At 33.2% G+C, this 27,049-nt stretch overlaps 2 protein-coding genes across 6 annotated transcripts in view; one reads left to right on the top strand and one right to left on the bottom strand.

Moving 5' to 3' along the window:
• LOC117109806 (centrosomal protein of 152 kDa-like) overlaps positions 1-9,491 on the bottom strand; it is a 36,538-nt gene extending 27,047 nt beyond the window's left edge. For 2 of the 4 annotated variants that reach the window (XM_033252227.1, XM_033252230.1), the window contains exons 1-2: positions 9,353-9,491; positions 7,268-7,411 (exon numbers count right to left, since the gene is read on the bottom strand). In XM_033252227.1, coding sequence (XP_033108118.1) covers positions 7,268-7,375 — 108 coding nt within the window. In that variant the 5' untranslated portion in view covers positions 7,376-7,411; positions 9,353-9,491. Of the gene's footprint in view, positions 1-3,403; positions 3,545-7,267; positions 7,412-9,352 lie in introns of those variants that run through there. The other 2 variants (XM_033252229.1, XM_033252228.1) reach the window with 2 other exon arrangements.
• A 2,418-nt stretch (positions 9,492-11,909) lies between these two features.
• Positions 11,910-26,370, top strand: LOC117109808 (ralA-binding protein 1-like). 2 transcript variants are annotated; one of them, XM_033252233.1, is made up of 16 exons: positions 11,910-12,060; positions 12,567-12,699; positions 13,517-13,646; positions 14,669-14,964; positions 15,408-15,527; positions 15,850-16,056; positions 16,541-16,659; positions 17,342-17,472; positions 19,827-19,889; positions 21,537-21,618; positions 21,853-21,909; positions 23,210-23,297; positions 23,907-24,422; positions 24,733-24,959; positions 25,511-25,573; positions 25,851-26,370. In XM_033252233.1, exons 2-16 carry the CDS (start codon positions 12,618-12,620, stop codon positions 25,998-26,000), a joined length of 2,331 nt encoding a protein of 776 aa, XP_033108124.1. In that variant the 5' UTR covers positions 11,910-12,060; positions 12,567-12,617; the 3' UTR covers positions 26,001-26,370. The 2 variants fall into 2 exon arrangements, with proteins under 2 accessions (XP_033108124.1, XP_033108125.1); XM_033252234.1 differs by lacking the exon at positions 19,827-19,889.
• Positions 26,371-27,049: the final 679 nt, after the last annotated feature.

Below are 27,049 nucleotides of genomic sequence, written 5' to 3'. Positions count from 1 at the left end.
TAGGAAATCATTTGCCAAAACAAAAGTGGTTACTGCACCTCTTATATTTTCATGTTAAATGCAAAGTTATAATTGCAGCACCTAATAATTATTATATTATTTAATCTCTTAAACATTCTATGTGTATTACACACCATAGAAAATTTAATTTTGAATGATAAGCATTGATCGATGTACAGTATATGAATCTTTTAAGCTAAACCAAAATGCAAACACTTTTTCTAAGTAGCAGCAATTAGATCCACTGAAAAAAAGCAAGACTGTTGCAAAAAATATACACTGAAATGTGAAGTTATGTAATTGAAATTTTCCTGATAGGCTTATTTGTCATATGATGAGGTGAGTAAGTGTAGCCCTATGTCATACCTCACCTAAAGCTCCTCTCCTATGGTGTGAAATGAAATAAGGCACTTTGCGTTGACATTCACACATAGTTAATCTAGTTAACAAATTCGCTGCCAGGTACGAGGTACAGTATACTTATCCCACAGTCTTGATGAGGGCACTATGGATGAATGTACTCGTCAAAATTGCGCTAGCATTCTAGCATTTATTACTTCTTTGTTATACATTGTAGAACCACAGACTTAACGACTGGCAGTTCGGGGAAAATACACCTAGACGATAACGTACAAATATCGTATGTGTGTATGTTTGTTGTGTTACGTTGCTGGCAGTACACTCTGTCAATTGTACGAATGGGGCGCCCTCTGATTATATACTACCTCATGCAAAAAGTGGACGAGAAAACTCGCACTTGTCAGAGACAATAAAAAATGCTGTCCCAGTACCAGCGACGAGTTTACTGATCCCCTAATATTTCCTGCAAATTTATCATTTTGATTATTTATGACCAGATACATGTAAATTTGTTTTGGCACAAGGAAAGGAACCTAAAAAAAAGGTCTGGCAGTCAACGTGTTAAAAACCCAAACTACTCTACCACCAGTGTTTGTACGTTCCTATTTACAAGAATTCAACGCTTGTTTGTGGTGGCAATGGGTTTACTTGAATAAAAATATAAAGATAAATAAACAATAAATTAAGTCTATTAATGTAGTGTCTCTCATGAAGGTAAAATTAAACCTTATTTTTAATAACAAGAATTGGATATCAAATTTACAAAACCCATCTTGATGGGAAGTACATAAACTTAATATTAATTTCCTGAGAAAGATTAGTTGAAGTTTAATTGAATTAACCAACACGTTCCTGAATGTTGAATTTCTCACGGACTTATTACAAATGATAATTCTGAATACAGTGGGATACATTGGTTTATAATTAAGTAGAGGTGAAAAGGTGAGTGGGAAACATTGGTAGGATAATAAGCACAAATTGGTTGTAGTTAAAACAGGCTCTGGTTTGCCATAGTAACTGATTAAGGTAGCCTCAGTAGACAATGCAAGTTGCCTATCATAAAGCTAGACTTAGTTTGCTATCATAGGCTGGGCAAGTAGATCATGGCTGGCGAATTGCTCATTTATGCTGGCAAGTTTCCAATCACAGCCTGGACAAGTTGCCTATCATTAGGCTGGAAAAGTTGATCATATAGGCTGGTCAAGTTGCTCATTATAGGCTGAGCAATTTGCCTATGATAGGCTGGGCAAGTTGCCTATGTCAGGCTGCGAAAGTTGCCTATCATAATCTGGACAAGTTGCCTATCAATCATAGGCTGGGCAAATTGTCTGTCATATCCTGGGCCAATGACTGGGTTGATTCCCAGCAGCTTAGCTCAGTTGGCTAATCTGGTGGTAGCCACTTGTGTGCGCTGAACCGTGGAGATCTCTAGGTCCCTGGTTCAATTCCCATCACTGCCTCTCCTTGTATTTCAGCTGGAAGGCTGAAATACAAGTTATAATAGCGCACCGTCTTTCGGATGAGACGTTTAAGCCGTTGGTCCTGTGTGTATTGATGGCCCATGTGCATGTTAAAGAACGCAGTACACTCTTCGGAAAAGAGTAGGGGATTGTCTCCTGGTGTACTGCCCAATCATCACCAGAAGGACCCCGCTGGAAATAAGTCTTCTTCTAGACTTTCGTGGGCTATCCTTAGTGCTTACACCAAATCAGTGTTTACACCAGCTGTGTACTACTATTATAGGACTGGCCAAAGTGGCTGGGCAAGTAACCTTGTGGCTGGGTTAATACTGTCAGTAATTTTTTCAGTTTAAATTATATAAAGACATGACATGAAAGATAAATTTCCATGCAGCAAATTAATTTCTAAAATACTCATTAACAGGATTATACAAGATCATTTTTTGAAGTAGTCTGTGATCAAATCTTAAAAAAAAAAAAAAAAAAAAAAAATCTTCAAAATTGTAGACCTGTAGTGTACCATGAGCAATGAATTAAACTTAGTCCCCAACTTCCACTGATTGAAGTAATTGAGCCTTCGTGATTTACAGACTACTTACTACGGTAATCCTTCTATTGATCACTAGCCAATTTAGGAGTACAAGTGCAAGAATATTGATAAAAGAGCTGGCTGTAAAACAGAATAGAAGTTGAACATATGCAGTGACAGCATTTAAAGTTTCCCTAAAATATTTGTAATCACTTAAAACAACTATGTATTTCCACATTTAAATCCAAAGTTGCTAATTTTGTAGGCCTTCTTTTAGTTAAGCTAGGGACTCTCTATTTTGTCGATTCGCTTCCTTTGTATGTTATTGTTTTATTTTACTATATTTTATATATCTTTAAGTTATGTTTAAGATAACCTGTAATGAGCGATTCCGCTGTTGGATGTAATTGGAATAAAATAAATAAATAAAATTGGAGAATCAGGATTATTTATCATTCTATTAATTGTCATGGTAAATAGTTCATTTTTTAGAAAAATAATAAATTTTAATTAATTAAAGTAAGAAATGGGGGAAAATTAGCTCAACACTGTTGAGTCTAACAACCAAGCTGCAAGCAAACAATTTAGAAATTTGGTTTACGATATGCAAAGTAAAATCATTAAAAGTAAAATGAAACAGAAAAAATACAATGCTTCAAACTTGAAATAGTTTGACAATAATAATCATATTCATAAAATGCCAATTCCAAACTAGTTCAAAGACGCACCGCATTTGAATAGCTACAGGAAAAAAGGGTCTTTGTAAAGTAGAAGTTATATCATAGGGAGACTGTTGCACCAAGCAGTCAGCAGCATAAATAAAAGAACATTGTATGTCCACAGTTTTTAGTAAAAATTTATTCATAATACTCTAGAACAAAATCTATGACATGGAAAGGCCAATAATGATTGTACTAATAATTGCAAATACAAAATTTATCACAAATCTAAAAGCATAAAATATTTACTAATAATAAATTTCTAAACAAGAAAATACCGCAAACAATAAATTTAAAATTAAAAAGCATTTATAAATAATAATAAATTTATTTACCTGCTTGATAATAGGTAAGATTTGACAGTAAACTTTATTATAAGGACTAGAATACAAGTAGTTTAGTCCTTCATTTTTCAGCTTATACTTCCAAATCCCATATAAACTGCCCAAGTTGACCACTGTCAATCATGCATATTTATGAAATAACTGGGACCCTGCCAAGCCAATTCAACTAAGCTCCACCCATAACTAGTAATACTGGAGCAATAACAGTCAAAGCATCCTATCTCAAGCATTGCATGATGTAACTCCGCCCACTTTGTTTTATCCGTAACCATAGCATGGTGTTTGATTGATAGGCATGTAGGCAAAGTCACTGACGTACATATCAAAGCATATCTGAATGTATGTTGGTATGTATATTAAAGTATAGCAGTTATTGGCAAGTGTTTTTTTTTATCATGCTAAATATAACTTGTGAGAAAAAAAATATTTAAGTTTGATGGAATGTTGTGTGTCAAAAATATTTAAAAAATTTGTGTAAAATAAATTTGATTTGACTTATTTCATTTACAAGAATACAGTATATTTATAAAACACAAAATATTGTACTTAAAAGAAGTTGAATAGAATAAATACTTAATAATAATTGGAGTAATTAATAAATCTCTTTTCATGTTTATTTATTAATGAAGGCAGTAATTATCAAAATATAAATATCTAATTGATAATAAACAATAATAATAAAAATACATAATTATATTTTAATTGTTTGGTAAAGATTCATATGTAGGTTAGTATTAATATAATACAAATATCTCTGGTTAAATATGTTTTTCAGTAAAATGCAGTAATTTTCAATAGACAAAATATATTTTCTCTTGATTAGCAGCCAAAAGTGTCCCCTTTACAGGGGTGTTTATAAAATAGGGTGTCCTTAATAGAGGTGTTCCAAAAGCAGGGTCTATTGTAATTGCTGCGAAGCAGCCAATTCATATTCTTGACAGCAATTTGACCTCTGAAAGGTCATTGTTTGTCAAAAAACAAGGGCCTAAGATGACTGAAAAGCGGAGTTTCCTTCTTTCGTTCTGCCGGGTAAAATCAATTACTTTAGGCGACGTTTGTAGACTAACCTACACGTACCAACGTCCGCATGTCACGCTAACCTTATCCTACTCTAGGCCTAGACTAGCTAGGATGGTATAGGCATAGCCTTGAAGGGCCGAAGGTCCCAATGAAAAACAACGTCGCTCCTTGATAGCTAACATTGTCTATTTAACATCACAATAATTCATTATTAGACCTATAGTTGTTTTTTGAATTGTACTCCACAAATCTCAGCTGATACCTCGCAAAACTCGTTAACGTCTCGTATCTATTGTCGTGACGTCATGGCTCGCCGGCTCACACTTCTTGTGATGTCTCGCACTTGTGATCAAATAACACGCTGGCTCGCACTTTGGTAACACTCTTTGGCAGTCAACTCGCCCCTAGAAAACCCGCCCTTGGAAACTTGCTCCATAAAAAAATGTACACTTCCTAGACCATGCAGTCTTCAAAATAAAAAATTGTAACCTTTGGTAATCAACTAAATTTTCCACATACATGGAAAGTTTTGAAACTTTATTAAAAAAAACCTAAACCATAATTCACCACTATAGACACTTTTTGACAAAAAATTAAAAATTACGACTTTGTTACCCAATGAGAAGTGTTCTAATATAGACAATGGGTCGTGTCTCATATTATTTGTTATATTTTTATTAAATATTATTCATTATTTTCACTTGACTCGCATAAATAATTTTGTTCGAAGAACATTTATATGCAGTTGTACTTCGCAGCACTTCACTTGTAATTTGCAATTTCTAGTTAAGCATACTTAAACCCATCAAGACATAAACATGTACTTTCATCTCTCACAAATTATGTCTCAACACAACAGGTGTGAACAGGTTTATACCTACACCAAAAATGTATCAACTTTCCCAACAGAGAAAACACTTCCGTCAAAACAAGAAAGGAGTACAACCTACATACAAGCTGTGACCCCTTTAATACCCACAACTGCTCCTATCCTAACAACTATTAAAAAAATTCTTTTCAAAGTATCACCATAGCTCAATCAAAACTATCAACAAGTATGTTTTAAGAAAAATACTTCCATTGAATATAATTTCTTGTGTTTGGTTTAATGAGGATGAAACTGAAAGCTGTTAAATGGTTAACAATAATTAAAACGTTCATTGCGCTGGAAAAGCTGTCACATAAAATAAACAGAATTACCTCCACTGGGAATCACATGAATGCATGCTATAATTAGAAGAAATCTCGGAACCAATAGAGGGAGCTATAAATACAATAACATGCCTCTATTGTAATTATGGTTGATAAGATTAAATTACTTATTAAGTATATCTAAAAAAAATGCTAGGAAGATTTTTACTTGACGATAAACAATTTTTATATAGCCTGGCTAAAGCAAGTAAAGGTTATTCTGTCACATAAATAATAAACTTGTATTTAACAAAATAAAATTTAACTGGCTACATCAATTTAGGTTACAATGACAAACCTATCCTTGCGAATTAACAGACATTTGAGTATAGATATCCATTTTACACACACAAAAAACACCAAACACCTCCCTTAACAACCCTTCTCAACAACAAACATACAAGGTGTTCATTAAAATAAATATTTGTTACATATTGAGTTTTAAGGGGAAATTACAATAATCCCTTAAAACAGCTTACCAAAAAAGCACTTACCAAACAGAGAGGGCAGCAGACATCCCCTAGGTACAGTACATACTTTAGCATGGTTCAAATTCAGTAGCAACGTAGTTGATCCCATCACAAATACCTGTGGTGTTTCATGTTTCATAGTTCAACATTCCAGAACATTAATGTTAACATTTAATTTGTTGATGGATGCATTTATGTGAGAGAACTGGTCACCATCAACGCAAATCTGTGATGGAATTCGTAGAAGTTGTTGATGAAAACTGAATGTGGATGAGGTCAGGGGAATAAGCAAGTTAATGGACATCATAAAACCAATTTACAATACATTCAAACACAACCCCAGAGTTTTGTTTTTATAATGTTATTACCATCTTTAAAAGTTTTTTTTTTTGTACAATGATGCTTTTTGTGACTGTCCTTTATTTATTTATTTTTTTTCGTCTCTTGTGTTTGTTTGTGAGGATTTTAATTTGTCAATATTTTTTATAAATTATAAATAAAACCCATGAACAAATAAATAACAATTTATTTCACATCCAAATTGCCATTTAAAGGATGGGATTATTTATCCTTAATTCTCTTTAAAGGCTTACGGAGTGGAGTTGATTAGTGAGTGGGGGAGAGGGGTGCAGGGAAAATTAGTTCCACTAAAAGGGGTAAAATATATAAGTTGCCATGGGATGAGTATTCTCAATTTTCGAACCCATGGCCGAAATCAGGCTATGCACCTGGGGCTGGATTTATCAAACTAGAAATCAACTTAAATTTGTCTTAAGTCCATTTTTTTGCTTATGTCAAATTTATCGATATTACTTAGCTTAAAAATTGCTTAAAATTAAATAGTCAATTGTACGAATGCGCCATCTCAGACGATTTTTAAGCTAAGATTTTGCTAAGATGGTTTGATAAATCAGCTAAAGATATTTGCTTAGGGCCATCTTAACTTTTTTTTTACTTTAAAAGATATTTGCTAAGCTGAGATTTATAAATCCCAGGCCTGGTATTAGAAGCTTAACTGGACCTCAATTTCATTAAGCATCTCATCCAATAGACACACACAAATTACATGATGGAAGTAAACAAATAAAGCAAAATATAACTTGTATATTATTAGTGCTTTGTTTTAAATCAACTAAATTTTGACTTAGAAACTGCTACTTTTATGATACTTCACCTCTTGCTCCCGTTTTAAATCTTCCTTCTGTTGCTCTTGCTCATCTTGTTCTTCTAAGGCTTTTGCATCAAAGTTCATGCTAATTCCTGGGTTCATCAAACTCGTCATTTTTAGTTTTCTGTGTCAATTCCTACAATGTCAGTTCTAAAATAGAATGATACTTGTTATCATTACTCTTATTCATAAGAACAGCCACAATGTACATAAAACTGACAAGTATGATTCAAAGTAACCAAAGAACTGCATGAAATATTTATTCTGGATTTTAGACCTATTTATTTATGGGTCTAGGCCTATGATAAATTTCTGTAGTATTTTTGTCTATCTGTACATTTGTAATAAGGCAAAATTTCCGTAGAAAATAGGCCTAACTACCAAGGTTCCGTAGTACCTGGGAAGTCTGTAGATTGTTGCTAGGAAATATTATGTACACCCTCCAGGGAAAATTTGGCTTAGCATTCCGTCTACGCAATCCGGAAAGTAAGGGTTGATCTCGGCGCAGATTTTGCCGAAAATTAGGCTTTGTTTGACCTAATCTTAATATATAAGGCGACATAAAAAAAATTATTAGTTTATCACCCTATCAAAGAATAAAAACTGATGAGGGTTTTTTTGTTGTTTTCGTTTTTGCTAACCCTGCCCCCATTTTACCGATGTTCGCAAGAAAATCAATGGTTAGGGACAAATACAAAAAGTAAAAGTAATGGAATCAAATTTACTTTAAAAAAAATATGTTTTTGTAGTACCAGTAAACACATTTGTTGCAAGAAATTCTTAGCATTTCAAGTGAAAAAAGATGAAAAAAAAACAACTGTTTGAAATATATGCTGATTGAAAAAAAAAAAAAAAATCTGAATTTCCCCCAAAGTGATGAGGGAGGGGGTGATAAACTAATAATTTATTTTATGGGGCCTAACCAATTGTATATTAGGCTAGGCCTAGGCAGTATCACAATTTGGCATAGGCCAGCCTTGCCTGACTTCAAATTCAAGAAATTTTCCTTAACAAACTTTACACAGTAGCTTAGGCCTAGTGGGTCTTCACCACAGAACAGACCATGACTAATGCTGCGTTCACAACTTGTGAAACGCGTTCATCTCGCTGGTGAACTTGTAAACACAAGTTGTGAACTCGAGTAGAATTTTCTTCCTCGATTTGCAAAAGTACAGTAGTGTGGAAAATGGCGGATGTAACAGACACTATGCACAATGAGCTATGCACAATTTATTTATTGCAACTTGTTTATTAAGTAATATTATTTCAGATAAAAAAAGAGTGTTGTTTGTATGTTTTATTTGCAACCCAACATATTTATTGCAATTTGTTTACGTAATATTATTTCAGATTAAAAAAAAGTTTTTTTGTATGTTTTATTTCCGAACACATTGCAAAAGTGACAGCAGCCATTTAGAGCGTTCGTCAACTGAATGCACTCTTCTTGTGTTCTTGGATGTCATGTTACAAGTTGTGAAATCAGTTTTCGCAAGTTCTAATGAACACAGCATTACCACCAGGCCTGTATGTAGCAAGGGGGGGGGATTAAATAGGTTACGACGAGCCGCCCAAAAACCGGAGAAGGTCCGCTTTTAAAAATGAAAAATTGATATAATCGTAGATATATTTTCATAGTTGTATGTGGATGACGTCATCGTACCCTTGTATGATGGTTTCAAAAGAATCCACTTTCCAATGAAATGAACCTCCCGCATATTAAGTCACACTACAAAATACAGGCCTGCTTAGTAGTGTACTAGCCTCCCTGGGCCTAGTTTCCAGCCCTAACTTTGCCTTACCGAGAACTAACTTAAATTAGACTAATGCCTAGCTTAAGTTAGCCAGGCTGCCACCGTGGGTTAGGTCTACTACAGCCTCTACTAAAGGAAGTCTGCTACTGTGCTTTCACTCTCTGCAATACGTCGATTACGACCCTAGGCCTAGAGGAACCTAGATAGCTAGGCCTAGTAGGGAGCCTAGGCTAGCTAGCTAGCCTAGGCCCAGGTCTAGGCCTAGGCTAAATTTATTATTTATAATTAATAACCTAACTATCAAAAAATTGGTATCGCAATCATTATGATATCTACGTACATCGTATTTCCTTAATTTAAAAGATGTAATGCCATGTAAGCTTATAAATTCAACTCTTCAGCTCTCGAGTATCAACAAAAACATTTCAAAACCTTCTCATATCGCGCGCCATTTTGAAGACAATTACTCAAGAGGGCGGTATGTGTATTGTGTATTAAATGAAAGCTCTATTTATGCCATCCAGTCCCCCGGGCTATTTTAAAAGTTTTCAAAGAATTTAATATAGCTCGGATTCTCCAGGAAAGGCGGGACAGAGGAGCTTCCCGACTTCTGAAGTGTCTTAATGACTTTGAAGGATTCAGGGTTTTCCCCTCTTGAAAAAGGTCAGGTAAGTTTTTCTCATTCTTATTAGTCCTACAGTAAATAATAGACCCTATGTATATACATACATAAAAAATTGAGTAATTGCATACGTAGGCCTTTTTATTTTAAATGAATCGATAAATCCTAAATAATAATAATAATTGTCAATTTATATAGCTGTAAAATAAAATACCTCTATGCGCTTTACAGCATGGTGTGGGAAAAAATATTAAAAGTTTCACCTAACAAAAATAATGAGTAACAATAATGAATAACAACAATAAAAATGTACACATAATGTTAATAAATAAATAATTTGAAAATACAGAATTTTACTTACTTTTTCTATTTAAATAATTGTTAAATATTTATTTCCTTAACTATGGTCATTATGCCTTACTTACCTTTTACTCTTTTTTCCATTTATTTTTCCCCTTTTCCTTTCTTTCATACTTACAACCCGTCTCTCTTTTCCTTTACTTCCCTGCAATTTCTTTCTTTCCTTTTCTTCCCCTAACCCCTTTTCCTCCTTTCATGTTTCATTTTTCTACCTTTTTTCATGTTTTTCCTTTTCTCTACCTTTTCTTACATTACGGTATATTTTCCCTTTCTTTCATTTCCACAGTTCTTATTCTTTCCTTTTTTTGCCATTTCCTTTCTTTTTTTTTTGCCTAAGGGAGGGGGTAAGGACCCCTGATCACCCCCCCCCTCCGATCTGCCAATGTGAATTGCTAGAAAATGTAACTTGGTCGGGGACTGGCTAGACACTCTCTTTCCCCTCCCTCTCCTTTCTTCCCTTTTTCTTTTCTTGCATTTCTTTCCGATCATACAAAAGTCTCCATAGACATTTTTCAACCAAAAGTGGAAGCCTGGGCCTACCCGATCCCCACACCCCGTTCCGACGGTCAAGGTTTATTCACGAAAATGGTAACTCCTTTGAAAGAAGCTTAAACACACCAGAAGGTGGTGGTCATGGTTTTCAACATTTTTCGAGAGAATCCCTGGACCCCAATTCCCCTCAGATTGAAAAATATCACCTACCCTCACCCCCATACATTACCAAAGCTGATTTGCCTGTATAGGCCACACGTTACTATTTTATTATTTTTAATTAGTATATATACAAACAAATGCAAAGCAAACAAATTAAGAGTCGAGGATCATATGAGGGCAAAAAAAAAAAAAAAAAGGAAAAAAATAGGAAAAAAATACAACTTGAAAGTAGCTGGTAGTGTTCAAATTATAAACACTAAAATAAATTTTCCAGAATAAAAAAAAAATCGTAAATACTTTATTTTGAAAATCAATATGATGAATGAATCATGTTTTTATAAAAACTCACTGGTAATAATGTTTTTGAAAAAACTTTTTCTCTTCATTTGGATTTGAACCCAGGCGTACCTACCAAATATCCGATAATTTTTACAATTTATTAGAAGAAAATACTATAGGCCATTCCCAAAGAAGTAAATAGGCCTATTATAGGCCTACTATTTGATTAGGATAAATTAAAGTTAAAGGAGGAAACTTGTCTCACAAAGAGAGTGGAGAGGATTGAATTGTTGAGTTGCAATGATTTTGCTAGTTTATTTAAATTTTTAAATATATTCCAAATTATTCTTTTTTATCTGTGAGCGGGTTGTAATTACGATCGCCCACCCGATTGTTCAATCAATCAACCAACGAACCAAAACCAACCAACCAGTCACCAACCGACCACCTTCCACCGACTGACCAATCAATCCATCAATATAATTTATATTGATGGATTGATTGATGGATTGTTGAGGCATAGACAAAACAGAAGAAGTAGAGCTCGTAAAGTACTGCCAAAAAGAAAATAAAGCTGTAGTCAATCCTATGTGACAAAAAAAAAATGGCAAAATAAAATTATGTAAAAACCGCTACTGTCACATTAAATAAAAATTAAATAGGCCTAAATGTTGATTTTTTTTGGTGAGAATGTAGCTTTTTTAAGATTTTACTGTTTTACTATGGGGGGGGGGGTCCCAGACGAAAGCTAAGTGGGCGTGGTCAGGCGTCTCCCAAAATATCAAAAGTGACCAAATCCCCCAACAATTTTGACAATTTAGAGGTTTCAAAGGCTTATTTAATCGATTTTATTTTTCTCAACGACGAAATGTGGTTCTTGTCCCAGACGGCCCCTCCCTGCCTGCCTCCCCCTCCCCACTGGCGTCACCCCTGCTTAAAGTTTTTTAAACTGTCACAGTGTCTTGTTTTGCAATATCGCTCGAGTTGTTCAGATCGTTCGAGTTTTTGGCGCGCTCGAGTTGACTAAACAACGGAGCCTGGATAATTATGACGAAGAAGGAAGGAGTGGTGTTCAAGAGCTGAAAGCAGTGGTGGCAGACTATTATTTATACAGTTCATCTGCAGTTTGAATTGTATGTTCAATATTTAATTATAATTTACTTTTAACTTATAGTCCTAGGCCCAGGGCTAGTACAGGAATAGTTAATATTTACAAACCTAGCCTACCGTAGGACTTAGTTAGCCAGGCCCGCCCTAGGCTTTGTCTACATACATTGGCGCTGTGCACCAGCCACGGCTACGCAGAGCTAATGGGGATTCGCCTATCCTAGCTAGCCTACAGGATGCCATCTAAAAGCTAGGCATAATTATTTTAGTTAATTTTGGCTGAGGACTGATATGCTAGGATCCTATCAGGCTAATGCTAATCTAATGTGCCCGAATTAAATTACGGTCACGTAAATATAGGCCTAGGGCTATCTAATCCATCCATATTATTCACAAAATACAAAGTTGCGTGAGATTTCGAAGGTGAAACGTTGACCCGGAATGCTATTTTAGTATTATTGCGCTCCAAATATTGTATTTTTTCTACATATTATGATGCTTTTCAACATTTCTTTCCATTATTTGATTCTAGACTACTGCTGAGCTCCACAAAATTTAAGACTTTGTCTACAGTCTAGAAAAAATGGCAGATGACAACTCAAAGGAGGCAGAAGTGGCATCCCAGGCATCTACTTTTCAAGATGATGACGATGAGAGTTTCAGTGGTATTTGCATTTTTTTCACTGTTTTGCAGGGGCCTAGGCTGGCTTTGGCCTGGAGTTGCGAAATGGCCTGGGGAGTAAAAAGATTGAGAATGTGGAACTAAATCCCTGCTCCAATGAAAACTTTATAATGGTCATTTTCTTCACCCCCAGCATATGCCCATACTTTGTGGCTTTTAAACCAAATGTTAAGTGATTTCGAATAAACATTTTATTTTTGGCCAATAAGCTCACCCGCCGACAAAGAAAAATGGAAATTTCAGAAAAATAATAAAAGATTTTCTTTAGTTATATTACGCTTGTCCCTGCCTTGAAAATCTCCAATAAGATATATATTTCTTCCTGATGATTATATAAATTTAAAGCGTTTTACAATCCCATTACTACTGTATACATTCACCATTAAATTTTTTTTCCCGCTCTTTTCTGACGATATTTAAAAATATAAGTTCACGAAATAAGGTAAAAAAATATGTTTTGCCTAATGAGGATTAGTGAGTGTAGTTCTCTTTAATACCTAATTCATACAAAACAAGACATATGAGGTGCATGCTATATTGTACATAAAATTCCTGAAATATTCCTACCAAATAAACACTTCCTCTTCACACAAGTGGAATTCAAACCTTCCTAAAAGTCACTGCAGCTCTGACAAATCAGGTATTAGTAAATCGTGGTGTCTTACTGAATCCTAAAACCCTGGGATTCTTAGAAAAACAACTTCATTTAACCACCAAGCCACAAGTGAAAAATTACTGTCATTAAAAAATTGTATTTTACTTTATATAGGTTGTTAACTATATATTCATTTTGTTAATAGCTGGGTCAGATTTTGCAGATACCGAACCGATAAAGGGCTGGAGAGCTGATAATAAGGGAAAGAAGAAAGAACGAGGGTACAAATCTTTTGAAGAATATGAAGAGAGCACACCAGAGGGTGCATCTGAGAAGTGAGTAGGAAGGGAGGTGGGGTATGCCTATTTCTCTAGCTTATAACAATTGATTTTAAAGCAAACAAATCATTAGACAAACTATTAATAAGGATACTATTACTACTACTGCTAATAATAATAATGATATAATAGTAATAATTAATAATAAAGTAAACCAAAAAGTAATAATGATAACATTAACAAGTTGTTAAAGCTTTGCCTAGAATATTAATTGACAAAAACATGTTCTAAATATACGGTGATGATGACACCACATCATGACCATATATGGGCACATCATGACTATATACAGTATGTGCATACAGTAGTTTTTTTGTCAAATAAAATTTGATATTCAGGACAGGACTTAAGCTAGTATGAAAAAAACTCAGAAGAAGATGACACAAGCAACCAGGGGTCCTTTTTTTTAATGAATATATCAGTAATATAAGTTAAATTTTGATAGGTTGTGGTTAGAATGGTAACAACTCAGACTAATACAGTGCGATATAGAAATTCATTCTTGCCAAGCTTAATCTGTCTATTTAACAGTAACTTTCAATGATAATCATCACTTCATACTATAGTTGATATCTCTATTTAAGGATATTCCATTACAATTACAGTAATTGTAAATAAATTTTAATGAAGAACTGATATATTTGTTTGCTTATGATACATATTCTAATATTGTGATTGTACAGTTAGAATGATTTTGGACAGAATGTTTTTAGGTTTGAAGTTTACAATGTGTATATAGCCTACTAATATTTTTGCTGTTTGTGCTAATATTGTATGTTAAATTACCCAGGAAGACAAATTTCATGTATCTTTATATATGACTGAATAAATCGAACCTTGAACCTTGTCTTGAATTATACTACCATATAAAGCAAACATTATTATTGTATATCATCATCATCACATCATGTACAATTTTCAAAATGTATAAGATAATATCAAACATGAGATAAAAGTAAATATCTATAATATCATTGACATTGATAATTGAATGTTAATTTTTTTCTTTCTTAAATCAGGGGTAAAATTACAAAGCGACCAAGCTTTTTCAAAATAGGTTTCCAAAAGCCAAAAGTTAAAGAGAAAGAAAAGGAGAAACAGAAAGAGAAGGAAAAACAAAAGGAGAAACAAAAAGCAAAAGATAAAAATAAAGAAAAAGAACGCTCAATGAAGGAACAAGAAAAGCAAAATAAGGTATCGGCAAAATCAAAAGAAAAAGAAAAAGGAAGATCAAGAAGTAAAAGTAAAGAAAATAAAGAAAGAGAAAAGCCAAAGAAACACTCATCATCATCAGTATTGGAATCAACTGAACTTAGTAGGTTAATTTGCATAATAATTTACATATTCATCAGATATGAATAATTGTGTGTATAAACAGGGTGGACGTACCACTTACTTAAGTATAAATGTATTGTTAAAGATTGTTACAAAATTACTCTTTTCTGTTGTAACAGCTATTTGCTGCCATTGAGGCTTGGATAGTTTAAAAAAAAGGTTACAATATATTGTCTGTTTAGAGCATATATATTTTTTCTAAAATTAAATATTTCATGTTTAAATATAATTAGTTTAATGTGTATATTTATTAATTCTTTCAAATTACATGTTTTAATTTTTTTTTAGTATTTTTACCACAATAGTATATCTTGATTAGGTGATAATTGTACAGTACACCTATATAAATTTTAGATTGCAAATATGACCAAATGACAAATCATTATTATTATAATTATTTATCATGGATTATTATTTTCATAGCTGAGTTGCGACCTGTTTTTGGTGTTCCATTGAGCCTGGCAGTTGAGCGATCCAATCCGCATGATGGAATACAACTACCACTTATTGTCAGGGATAGTATTGACTACATTGAAGCAAATGGTAAGCTGTTCTAATTTTTCAATTCTTTTCCTTCTTAAAAAAAAAATAGTATGCTCCTCATACAGTAGATGCTACTAACCTGCATCGGGAATAATGATTTGCTCTCTGCATAGAAACAAACCCCCACTTCCTAATGTTTATAAAAAATTGTGTTGAAGGATTCTTGAAATAATTTATGCTCATAATGTAATGCTCCTTTTTTTTTTTGAAGGAAAGTGGGTTCATGTAAATAGATTGATTGATTGATCAAAACCTCTAACCTCCTAAAATTTATGTTTGCTTCTCATGGGATACCTTATGTTGCTGATAATTTTCTCCTTAGGAATGTTTGTTGAGGGAATCTACAGGTTATCTGGAGTGAAATCTCGCATTGATGCTCTACGGACTGCGTATGATACAGCAGGAGAAGAGGTCGATTTGACGGACCAAGATCCCCACATTGTTGCTGGATTGCTCAAACTTTTCCTGAGGGAACTTCCTGAACCAGTCCTGACTCAAAGGGTTATGCTGGCCTTAGAAGAATCCTCAAGTAAATCTATATGCTTTTCAAAAATAATTTACTTTGAATTTATGCATAAATTTGCATAATAATGTTAGTGTATGCAATTGCTTCTGCAGATTGCATATTGATTTTGTTATCTTGTTTTTTTGTGTTGAATTACATAGAATAGAAACCTTTTTTTTTTCTGGATACTCAGTCGAGTAAAGACATTGTTCTTCCTTGGAGTCCAAATAACAGACACTTAAATTACAAATACAAAAACAAATTTAAATGAAAATTAATGTTTATGAAGAATTTCTGTCAGGTTTTTAAAAGATTGCAAAGGAAGTTAATGTAGGCCTAATAATGCTGTAAGTTATTCTGAACTCTGGCAGAACTATATTTTATGCTTTTTCCATTCATTCTGATAATACACATGCATTTGTATAACCATACATGTGTTCAAGACATTGTAAAATGATTTTAGAATAGCCTGGATAAATGATTAAATCACTATTTGCTGATGTTTCAGAAACTCAAGACAACAAGCTTAAAGTTCAAATGTTTCGTGGTGCTATCAATGAACTTCCTACTTGTAATAAAACTCTTCTGTCTTGGGTCATAGTTCACATGGCCCATGTCATTAGTAATGTAAGTTGAATATTTTTTTGAATATATCAAGCTGACCTGGTGTACAATATAACACGATTAGCTGTGTTAAAACAATATTCAAATGAAGTATTAACATAACTCCTGATGAAGTATTAACATAACTCCTGATGAATAAACATTCATCAGGAGATTGAAACGTAGATGTATCTTTAGATTACTTCGGTTGGTCACGTCCCATTTTACACTTTGTTAACTATAGTAATTGTACTTGTAAACAATATGTATATTCAAATGATAAATTATATTATTACTCATGTGTATTCGTCAAGAGGTTGAAATCATATCAATATTAATATTTAAATTATGCTATGTTCAACCTGACTTATGCATATTAACATAATTCATCTTTACTGATCAGGAGATTGAAACCAAAATGAATCTTCAAAACATTTCAATTGTGATGTGTCCCATCCTGCACATTAGTCCTATGTACTCATTATGCATATTCAAATAATGTATTAACATAACTCATGTTTATTCATTAGGAGATTGAAACGAAGATGAATCTTCAGAATATATCAATAGTGCTATGTCCCATCCTGCACATTAGTCCTATGTACTCAATGTATTCTTCAGCATTTAACTTGACATATTTGATATATCTCAACCTAATTATGCATATTCAAATAAGCTATTAACATAACTCATGTTTATTCATTAGGAGATTGAAACTAAGATGAATCTTCAGAATATATCAATAGTGCTGTGTCCCACTTTGCACATCAGTCACCGGGTTCTCAATGTATTCTTTAGCTTCTGGCGTGATATATTTGGGGATGTTGTTCTCAAAAGGTAAGTGTTGTTAATCCCATATTTCCAGTTAGAAATAATTGTTCAAAAACCCCAAAATTAAGAATAATTTATTATTTGTCTGATTATCATAGAGGATAAGAGAGGGTGATAATTTTTGTTTATTCTAATGTTGGTCTTTCAGTAGAATTTACATTAATAGAACCATGTTCTTCAGATCTTGTGCAAACTTAATAAGATTTCACCAAACAAATTTGAAAAAAACATTCAATTTTAGCTTATTTGTTATTTTTTTTTGTTGTGAATGAAATGATTTGAAATGTGCATAAATTTACAAATCCTGTATCTTTTAATGATTATTTTTAAAGCTTTATTCACACTTAAACATTTTTGCAAATACATGTGATTTGCCCATATATGGGTGTGAAATGACTTAAGCATGACTGTATATGGGGAAATGACAGATAATTGTCACAGAAATTTGTTAGTGTGGACAGAGCATTAGGACACATCAGATCCCTTTGTCACCATATTTCATATTCCAGTGACTGATAGCAAATGTGTTTGTAGCTTTATAGATATAAACTTGTTCAGTATTTTTCATGTTAGATATTTGTTGCTTTACTTGACATGAAAAATTCAGTTATTGTTGTTCTCAACAGTATTAATATTATTTATTGTGATGATAAGAGTAATTTATTATTATTATTGTTACCATCATCATCATGACCATCATCCTCATCGTCATCACCATCATTGTCATTATCAACATCATCATCTTCATAATTGTCATTTTCAACATCAGTGTTGTCGTCACCACAATCAATGTAATTATCATTTTCAAATTCATTACAATGTTGTATTTTAATATCTGCACTTTCATATTTATAATTATTTTTTTAATATCAAGAACACTGAATTATTGTATAATTATCATTATTTATATTTGTGTTAGACCACCATCATTGTTTTTTGTTTTTCTTTAATTTTCCTCACTATAAATTACAAGAAAATTGTACCATGAATAAATGTTATGCTATGTAATGTAACATTTGAAAGTAAGCATTTAGCCAATTAAATATCCAAAGATCAGATGAGATAGATATGATTGTTTATTATCAACACATTATCAACACTTTTATTGATGTATAAAGAATATGCCAGGATTTTGCACATGTTTATGTCAAAGGTCGCAGTATGTACATAATAAATACAAACCGAATGAATATACACACAATAGCCGTATTGGACTGGTCGTTCTTCGTTAAACCTCGCCCACCTGCGCAGTGGTAAAATCATGCTTAACGAAGACGACCAGTAGAATAGAAAACTTGTAAATACTGGACAAAACAAAATGGCTGCATAGTTACCGCGATACAAGATGCATAATCAAGATTGCTCTGGCTTGTGGCAGTATGGATTTTTTTTAAAAGAAATGTTTTTATCCAGTTTTTGAATTCTGTTAGGCTACAATTATTTTTTTACTTCATGTGGGTAAATATTATAATGTTTATTTTCTGAAATTTAATCTAAACTATATTAAGGTAAATGTTGTTTCTAAACTGACCAATCAGCCATGTTTGTTTTGGTCACGTGGATTCGTTGTCAACGAATCCTATTATACGAACCAATCAAATGAAAACGATACTCAACGAAAATTTGTAGTCAACGAAATGATCCAGTCGAATACATCCATTGATTCCTTTACTATTGCTGTATGCCTTGACCTCTGACATACATATGCACAAGAGAAATTACAAGTTGGCATATTAATCTTTCTAATTAATTTGGTGAATTATATTTTTTCCCAACGCTAACTACAATATGCATAACTTATTGATTTGACTGATTGTAATTTGTTAATTGTTGAGTTGATATTTCTGAATGGACTCATGTTTCACTAGATTGTTCTTACATAATTTTATTGGTAACAGTGGTGGATCCAGGAATTCGAAATAGAGGGACTTTGACAGATGGAGGGTCTATTCCACCTCAGCCTCACCATGATTGGGGCTGCGGTAAGAACATTTATGATTATGGCACCTGTAGGTGGCTGAAAATGGCACAAAGGCTTAAATTTGAATATAATGTAATTTTCTTTTTTTCCTCTATTTTTAAAAATAATTTGACCCCCACCCACTTGAATCCACCACTGGCTAAAACCATGAGCTGTTCAATGAGAGTTATTAGCTCCATTGTTCATATAACCAATTTCAGGCAATTTCAATGACAAAACGTTAAATGCTTATTTGGCTGTTTGTTGTCATGTGACCATGTCTGATGCCATCTCAATCAGTTGGCCCAGTTGATCACCATATTGCTTCCTATCTCCTTCATTTGTTTGTGTCTTGTACGCATCTTCAATGTTCACTCCCTCTTTCACATTAAACAACTAGAGTCAAAAGACGATTACGATGGCGCGCCTCTCGAACATCTCTTGAGCTCCCAGACAGTTCATTGTAAGTCATGTGACCCTTTGCTTCCTTGTAATCATGCCTCATGTTTATTCATTATTTCATGTCAAAGTTCATGCTTGTTCCTTTCTAATTCTGGAAAAATAAACATGTATTCTTTCTTGTCTTTCCATGTAGTTCTGAACTTCTCTGTTTCATTTTCATAGCTTTTAATTTCTTTTGCCCAAAATGTAGAAAAAAATATTTTGGAATATTAATTTTGTTTATTGTACGTTACTTGTGATTTAGTTTGTCTTTATATATGGTTGTATTGGTTGAAGCTGCTTTACTTTTGGTTCTTGTATTGTTTGTTGTATTTAATCTATAGTATATGTTTGTGGTGGAAGGTATGTAGGTGGCATTGGCTATATTTTGTTGAAATAACTCAAACCTGTAAAGCTTCATCAGCACTATCAAATTTTATGTGACAAATAAATGTGATATGCCCATATTTGGGCGTAATATGTCATCGCCATGCCCCTATATGGGAATATCACAAAAATTTATCATATAAAATTGAATAGTGTGGCCAAACCTGAATTTGTGTATGTATAGCTAATATTGAAACAGTCTCCATTTTATGTAAATCATGTTCCGTGTAATTGCAACCAATTATTTATTATTTAAAAATATATTTTCACTGTAGATGGTGGTATGTAGCGATTTAATATTCTGTATGTGGAAGATAAAATACACATGTGGGACGTGTATTTTACACTCAGATAGCAATAATGCATTGCACCTGCTTATAATACATGCACACACATTATATTAACTAACACCTTTGCACAGGTGGTTAGTGGAGTTTATTATTAATTATTTATTAATTGTGTAATTGTAATATCTGTTGTGTTAGTGATATTTATTATTCTGCTTCCAATTTTAATTTAAGAATTTTGTTTTTCTGTTGCATCTGCAAAAAGCTAAAAACATAATTTGCTGATAAATTTTAACATTATTTTACACTTGCGTACAAACTAAACGGTTGACGGCATTGATTTACATTTAATTAATAATTACTAGGTTTAATCCGTTTTAATTATTGAGTTAGTTAATTGAAACTTGTATTTGTTTCAATTACACAATGAATTAATGGTTTTCTAATTAAATCATTATTTATACTTTACCTTTCAATCATGCTCTGCAATGCATCATGCGAAATATTAGAAAGCAGATGCTCTTTAAGATCATTCATGAACAGAATTTCAGTTATTTAATTGACTGTTGATTAAGTAAAATGATTTGCACAATAGTCATCGTAATAAAACTGTAAAACATGATGTTACTATGTTGAAGTTAATCATATTGGAAGGTAATTTACATCTAAATAACATTTTAACTGCAACAATCAATTATTGCAATTTTCTATAAATGCTTATATTTAGTAATATTGTAAAGCCTTTTATTTCCATGCGCCCTTAATTTTTTCGATTTTCGCAAAAAACGACAATCGCAAAAATTAAGGGGGCGCGAAATTCTGGAAAACATGTTATGTTCCTGCATCATGTTAAAAAACAACTGGAAATTATAAAATCGGATGCAAAATATTTAAAATTGTAAAATCGTGAAAATAAAGGTCCGTGAAAATAAAGTGCCTTACAGTATTTAACTCTTAAAATCTGTTGCTGTCTAAATAATATGACTTTTAATTAGCATATTGGAAGAAGAACTAAGGAAACAAGAAGCCATCTTGAATGAAATGCATGAACGTCTGAACAAAGGAACTGCAGATAAGGTCAGTTCATAAATTAATCAATTGACCTGCGAATATTTTGTACAAAATATTAAGAACAATGGGAGGTAACAGTTGAAGAGCAAATGTTGAGAGCTGAATTATAATCTGAGCCAGCAATGAAAAAACAAGTTTTTCTTTCAGACTTTGATCTCTGCTTTCCCTTTATTTGTGTTATGTAAAAAATGTTTTAGAGTTTACATTTTTCACTCAAAATGATATGGTTTTCAATTTTAGAACACCGAAGAACAGTTGTGGGAAGTGCAGAGGATTGTGACGCAGCTAAAAAGAAAGGTAGGACCACCGAGTTGTTGCATGACAAAGTGACCATAAGTATACATTATATGCACTCCAACCTCAAGAATTTATGAATATGTAGAATATACTGTATACATGAACATTATTATCTCTCTGATAATTTGTATTTAATCGTTATTGTGTACACAAAACAAACGTTAAATGGCCACATAAGTGGCAGAAATATCTGCCAATAAAACCACTGTAATCAATAAAGTACAGTACAATTCAATAAATAAAGCACAGACATATTATCGGTATAAAATACAATACTGTATGTGAAATATACAATGTGAAATACAAAGTACAATGTAATATATTATACATATACAGTATAATACAATATCAATAATATGAATACTATAATTTATCATTTCCTTTTTTGCAATGAAATAAATTACATGTACTGCCATGATCTCAGCCTAAACATTGAAAACCATAAAATCAGATACTTATTGTAAACAAGTTTTTATACCCATTGACCCTCAACCCTTTGCTTGCATCTGCAGCCATTAAAACCATACAACATAATTTAAGACAGATGCTTGGAGATTCATGCCGAGTAGCAAGATCCCCAGGGAAAAGGGATTAGGAAACAGCCCTGAATTCACCTAATGTTTTCTTTGAATCATATTATAGTTTAAATGTAGGCCTGTAAATCATATCTAGGATTTAGATTTACTGACCCTTGACCTTTGGAACTTTTCATGTCATACCCGGTAGTATCCTGCTCTGGTAGAATATTAGCGTAAATAGGTTTTTTTAACAATACTTTTGGGAGTTGTTTAAACAGGAACTCTACATTTACATCTGTTTCTGTAGCAACTTTCGACAGTTTTGTGATAATACATAAGCAATGTAACCTTAACAATAGAATAAAAAATATAAACATAATAAAAAGAGCAAGATCTACACCCATACAGATTCCAAGTTGAACGAATTTGCTGGTGTGAGACTTCTGTTCTGAAAACTCCACTTCCCAAGGGTTGCAGCATTCTTGTGTACTTCTTGAAAATTCTAAATTAATACTGTGACATTCTTATATGATTATAAATGGTTATTACCTGCATTCAATTTTATTTCTATCATCAATTTGAAAGTTATTCACATTGTTTTAGAAATTGTATGTGATCTTAACTTTTATCATCTTATTTATTTTTGGAAAGTTATGAAAAAATATCCCAGACAGATCTTGTCAATGGTTAATAGTTACATATTTGATAGTGCCTGTCCCTAGTTCTGTGATGAAATATTTGAAATGCGTGTCAAATATTAGTATATTCTTCTTTGTATTTAGATTCGGGTTTGTAGGAAAACCTCGGAAACAGCTATTGCACCTACCTACAAGGAAGAAGAGAAAGAAGCCATTGAGGAGAAGTCTGAAGATGATAAGGCAGATGATTCAGTATTCATGGAAACGGTTCCAGAAGTTCCTGAAAAGGTGGAGGAAAACACACATGAAAAGAATGAAGTCAAAACCAATGTTGAAGAACCAATAAAAGAGGAAGTTACAGAGAAACCAGTATTGACAGAAAATAACCAGGATGTAGTGGAGGAAGAATCAGATAAGAAAGATGAACCAATAGAGGGCACTGTTGAAGATAATGTGGCTGTTGGAAAAGTCATGGCTGTTGGAAAAGGAAAAGAGGTTGTTGAAGAAGAGATCGATATTCAGAAAGAAGAGGAGGAGGAAATAATTGTAGGGACTGAGAGAGTTCAAGAACCTGAGAAAGAAGAAATAGTTATTAAGGATGTTGAAAACAAAGTAACTGATCTACAATCGGATGAACCTGTAAAAGAAACTGAAACTGACCTATAGGAGTGTGTTTGTTTGCCATTGCTGGGAATAATTGTAATACAGGGGTTGATCCAGAGTTTTTTCAAACGGGGGTGGGCACAACATTGCAGAATAGATACCTGTAAGTGAGTAGCGCTTATAGATGTGTATAAGAGACAGGAAGAAGAGAAAGAAGCCATTGAGGAGAAGTCTGAAGATGATAAGGCAGATGATTCAGTATTCATGGAAACGGTTCCAGAAGTTCCTGAAAAGGTAGAGGAAAACACACATGAAAAGAATGAAGTCAAAACCAATGTTGAAGAACCAATAAAAGAGGAAGTTACAGAGAAACCAGTATTGACAGAAAATAACCAGGATGTAGTGGAGGAAGAATCAGATAAGAAAGATGAACCAATAGAGGGCACTGTTGAAGATAATGTGGCTGTTGGAAAAGTCATGGCTGTTGGAAAAGGAAAAGAGGTTGTTGAAGAAGAGATCGATATTCAGAAAGAAGAGGAGGAGGAAATAATTGTAGGGACTGAGAAAGTTCAAGAACCTGAGAAAGAAGAAATAGTTATTAAGGATGTTGAAAACAAAGTAACTGATCTAAAGTCGGATGAACCTGTAAAAGAAACTGAAGATCACATCAGAGACATAGAAGTAAGGCAAGAATTCAAAAATGAAAATGTTGAAGTGAAGGAAAATAATGAGGACCAATCTAAAGAGGAAGAAGGTGATTAATTTTTTGTATTTGCTGTATCAGACAGGTTGCGATAATCATCCTTTATCAATATTTTTATTTCATTAAATCCAGTGAGGTCAAGGGTTCGAAACCCTCGCTGTGTAAGTCATGCGAGTACTTCGGCAAGATGCTTTATCTATGTTTGTGTCAATCTACCCAGGAGTATAAATGGGTACTGGGGAACCTCCCCCCCAACCCAGTTTATCCTAGAAGGTTGGCTTATATTCAGGGGCCCCCTTTAAATATATTGTCTATTATCCATTAGTATCATCCAGCATTCCAATTATTTCCTGTTTTTCAGAGATGATAGAACTGCTACTCATCACGCATGCAGAAGCAATGGCACGGCAACAAGAGCTAAAGAAGATCCAATCAGATCTACAGGAACGGATCCAGGCAGAAAGAAATGATGTTCAACGACTCCGACAGAAGCTTGCTGAGGAGGAACGCAATGAGTCACTTTATGTGAGGTCATCCTCTTTTGAGAGTAGTAACAGTTCCAACTCATCAAACAGTAGTAGTGAGAGTGTATCCTTCGATGGCAATATTATTTTTCATTTAACTGCACAATTTCAGCCTCTGTGTTTCTAATTTTTATACTGAAACAAATAAATATTGAATAATGGATTGAATCAATACCTACAACCATGCCGTAGATGTGCAGGGGCCTAGGCCTAACATTTGTCAGCATTAGCAAAATGAAATGAAAATGAAAAAAAAATCTTAAGTTTAATTTCCAATCAGTTTGGTATAGTTTACAGGGAATTATGGTGATCTTTACAGCAATAAACAAGGGACGGCCGCGATAGAAATCTCCATATAAAACACCGCTGTGTCGGTGGATTGTTTATATCCAACACCTAAGTTAGGTCACATGACGCCCATCACTAAATCCCTCTATTAGATCGAAGATTTGGTAACGTAAAAGAAAAGACATATTACAACAGAGTGCCAGTACTACTGTTGGTAACTTAGTTTTTGTGGATTGATTTTATTTTAAAGTACCTTTTTTGCAGAAAGATATTTGGGTACGTAAATTTTGCTGTTTAAATAAAATTTCTTTAATAAAATTATCTTAGGAGGATGAAGATGAACTGATGGAGATATTGACAAAGCTTAGAAAAGAGAATGAACAATTAAATGTAAGTGATCACTCCAACCTTGCAACTTTAAACAATTCTTGTAATTGTTTTATGTATTATGTAAAATTTATAATTCTTAAGTAAGTCTTCGAGTATTATGTTTTGTATTGTGATTAGTTTTTTTATTTTAAAAGTTAAGATCAGTATTAATAATTATTCAAACAAAGCAAATTGCATGATGGGAAACTCTATCAGCCAAATCATATACTGTATTCATTGTCATGTGACCTCATGACTACTAGTTTCATATATTTAATGCACTTCAATTATTTTATAGGAGGAGAATAACCAGCTCGTGTTGAATATACACAGTGAACGTGAACGATGCGTGGACATTCGAGTGGAGATGAGCATATTGACCCTGAAGCAAGATCTGGCAAAGAAGAGGTTGTCTAACGCTCCCGCACCATTAGAAACTGACCTATAGGAGTGTGTTTGTTTGCCATTGCTGGGAATAATTGTAATACAGGGGTTGATCCAGAGTTTTTTCAAACGGGGGTGGGCACAACATTGCAGAATAGATACCTGTAAGTGAGTAGCGCTTATTTCAATAAATAACATTGATATACATTAAAATTTTAAAATTTAATGCTCCCTACTGGATCCGCACCTGTTGTAATATATAATTTAATTAGCAGTATTCCTACTGTGTACCAGTATTGGTGAGATTCTGTTTCTTTGCTCTATGGATTGAACTGCCAAGATTAATATCAAAGATACTAGAAACACAAGATAGAGTTCTCCACACAAAAAAAGTGTTCCACTGAAGTGCATGGTGGGAATACAAACAATGGGACTCCCCTGACGATCGGATCTAAAAAAACTTCAACCAAACTTTCGTTACCAAGTCGTCGCGTATTTTATTGTCAATTCTCAAAACTTGTATGGTTAAAAAGAAGGGCGCCGCCTACGTCGGGCACGATTTCCGCCTCATTTTTACCATGCGAGTGCTCTATCTTGTATTTCTAGTATCTTTGTTAATATACAGGCGATTATCTTGGCATCTCTTAATGAATTGTAATTCTATAAAATGTAGTTTTTAGTAAATATATATTTGTTGGTGCTTACAAAAATAAATTTTTATTTATTGTGGGGAGTTTGGCAAAAATGGGTTATTATTCAACCTAACAACTTTAAAGACGTTTATCTTTATTTAAAAATAAAATACAGTACATTTTAAAATAACTCCAAGCAAAGAAATTCATACCACCATCAGTTCTTGGTATAAATTTCTAACATAATAGTGTAATAATGAGAATTGTTTATCAAAACTATGAAGAACATATCAGGGATCCCAAGTTAGAAAGATCCACATCCGGGAAATCTGTTTAAATGAGCTTTCTTAACACACATCTAAATATATTCTGCTATGGATGGTGATACCCTTTGACACTGACATCCGGGAAAATATTGAAAATACAGTATTTAAAATTGGTAAAAACATGCAAATATTGTGAATTTGCAGGAGATAGTTTA

The sequence above is a fragment of the Anneissia japonica genome, unplaced genomic scaffold (genome assembly GCF_011630105.1).
Source record: "Anneissia japonica isolate Jap-2015-1 unplaced genomic scaffold, ASM1163010v1 scaffold288289_len232728_cov185, whole genome shotgun sequence".
NCBI classification, from domain to species: Eukaryota; Metazoa; Echinodermata; class Crinoidea; order Comatulida; family Comatulidae; genus Anneissia; species Anneissia japonica.
This window is presented reverse-complemented; position numbering and strand designations above follow the sequence as displayed.

Excerpts from the sequence above, each read along its gene's own strand:
- LOC117109808 (XM_033252233.1), top strand. The coding sequence starts at position 12,618 with ATGGCAGATGACAACTCAAAGGAGGCAGAAGTGGCATCCCAGGCATCT. Across the intron at positions 14,965-15,407 it reads ATTGGAATCAACTGAACTTA|CTGAGTTGCGACCTGTTTTT; the intron begins GTAGGTTAATTT and ends TTATTTTCATAG. Across the intron at positions 15,528-15,849 it reads TGACTACATTGAAGCAAATG|GAATGTTTGTTGAGGGAATC; the intron begins GTAAGCTGTTCT and ends TTTTCTCCTTAG.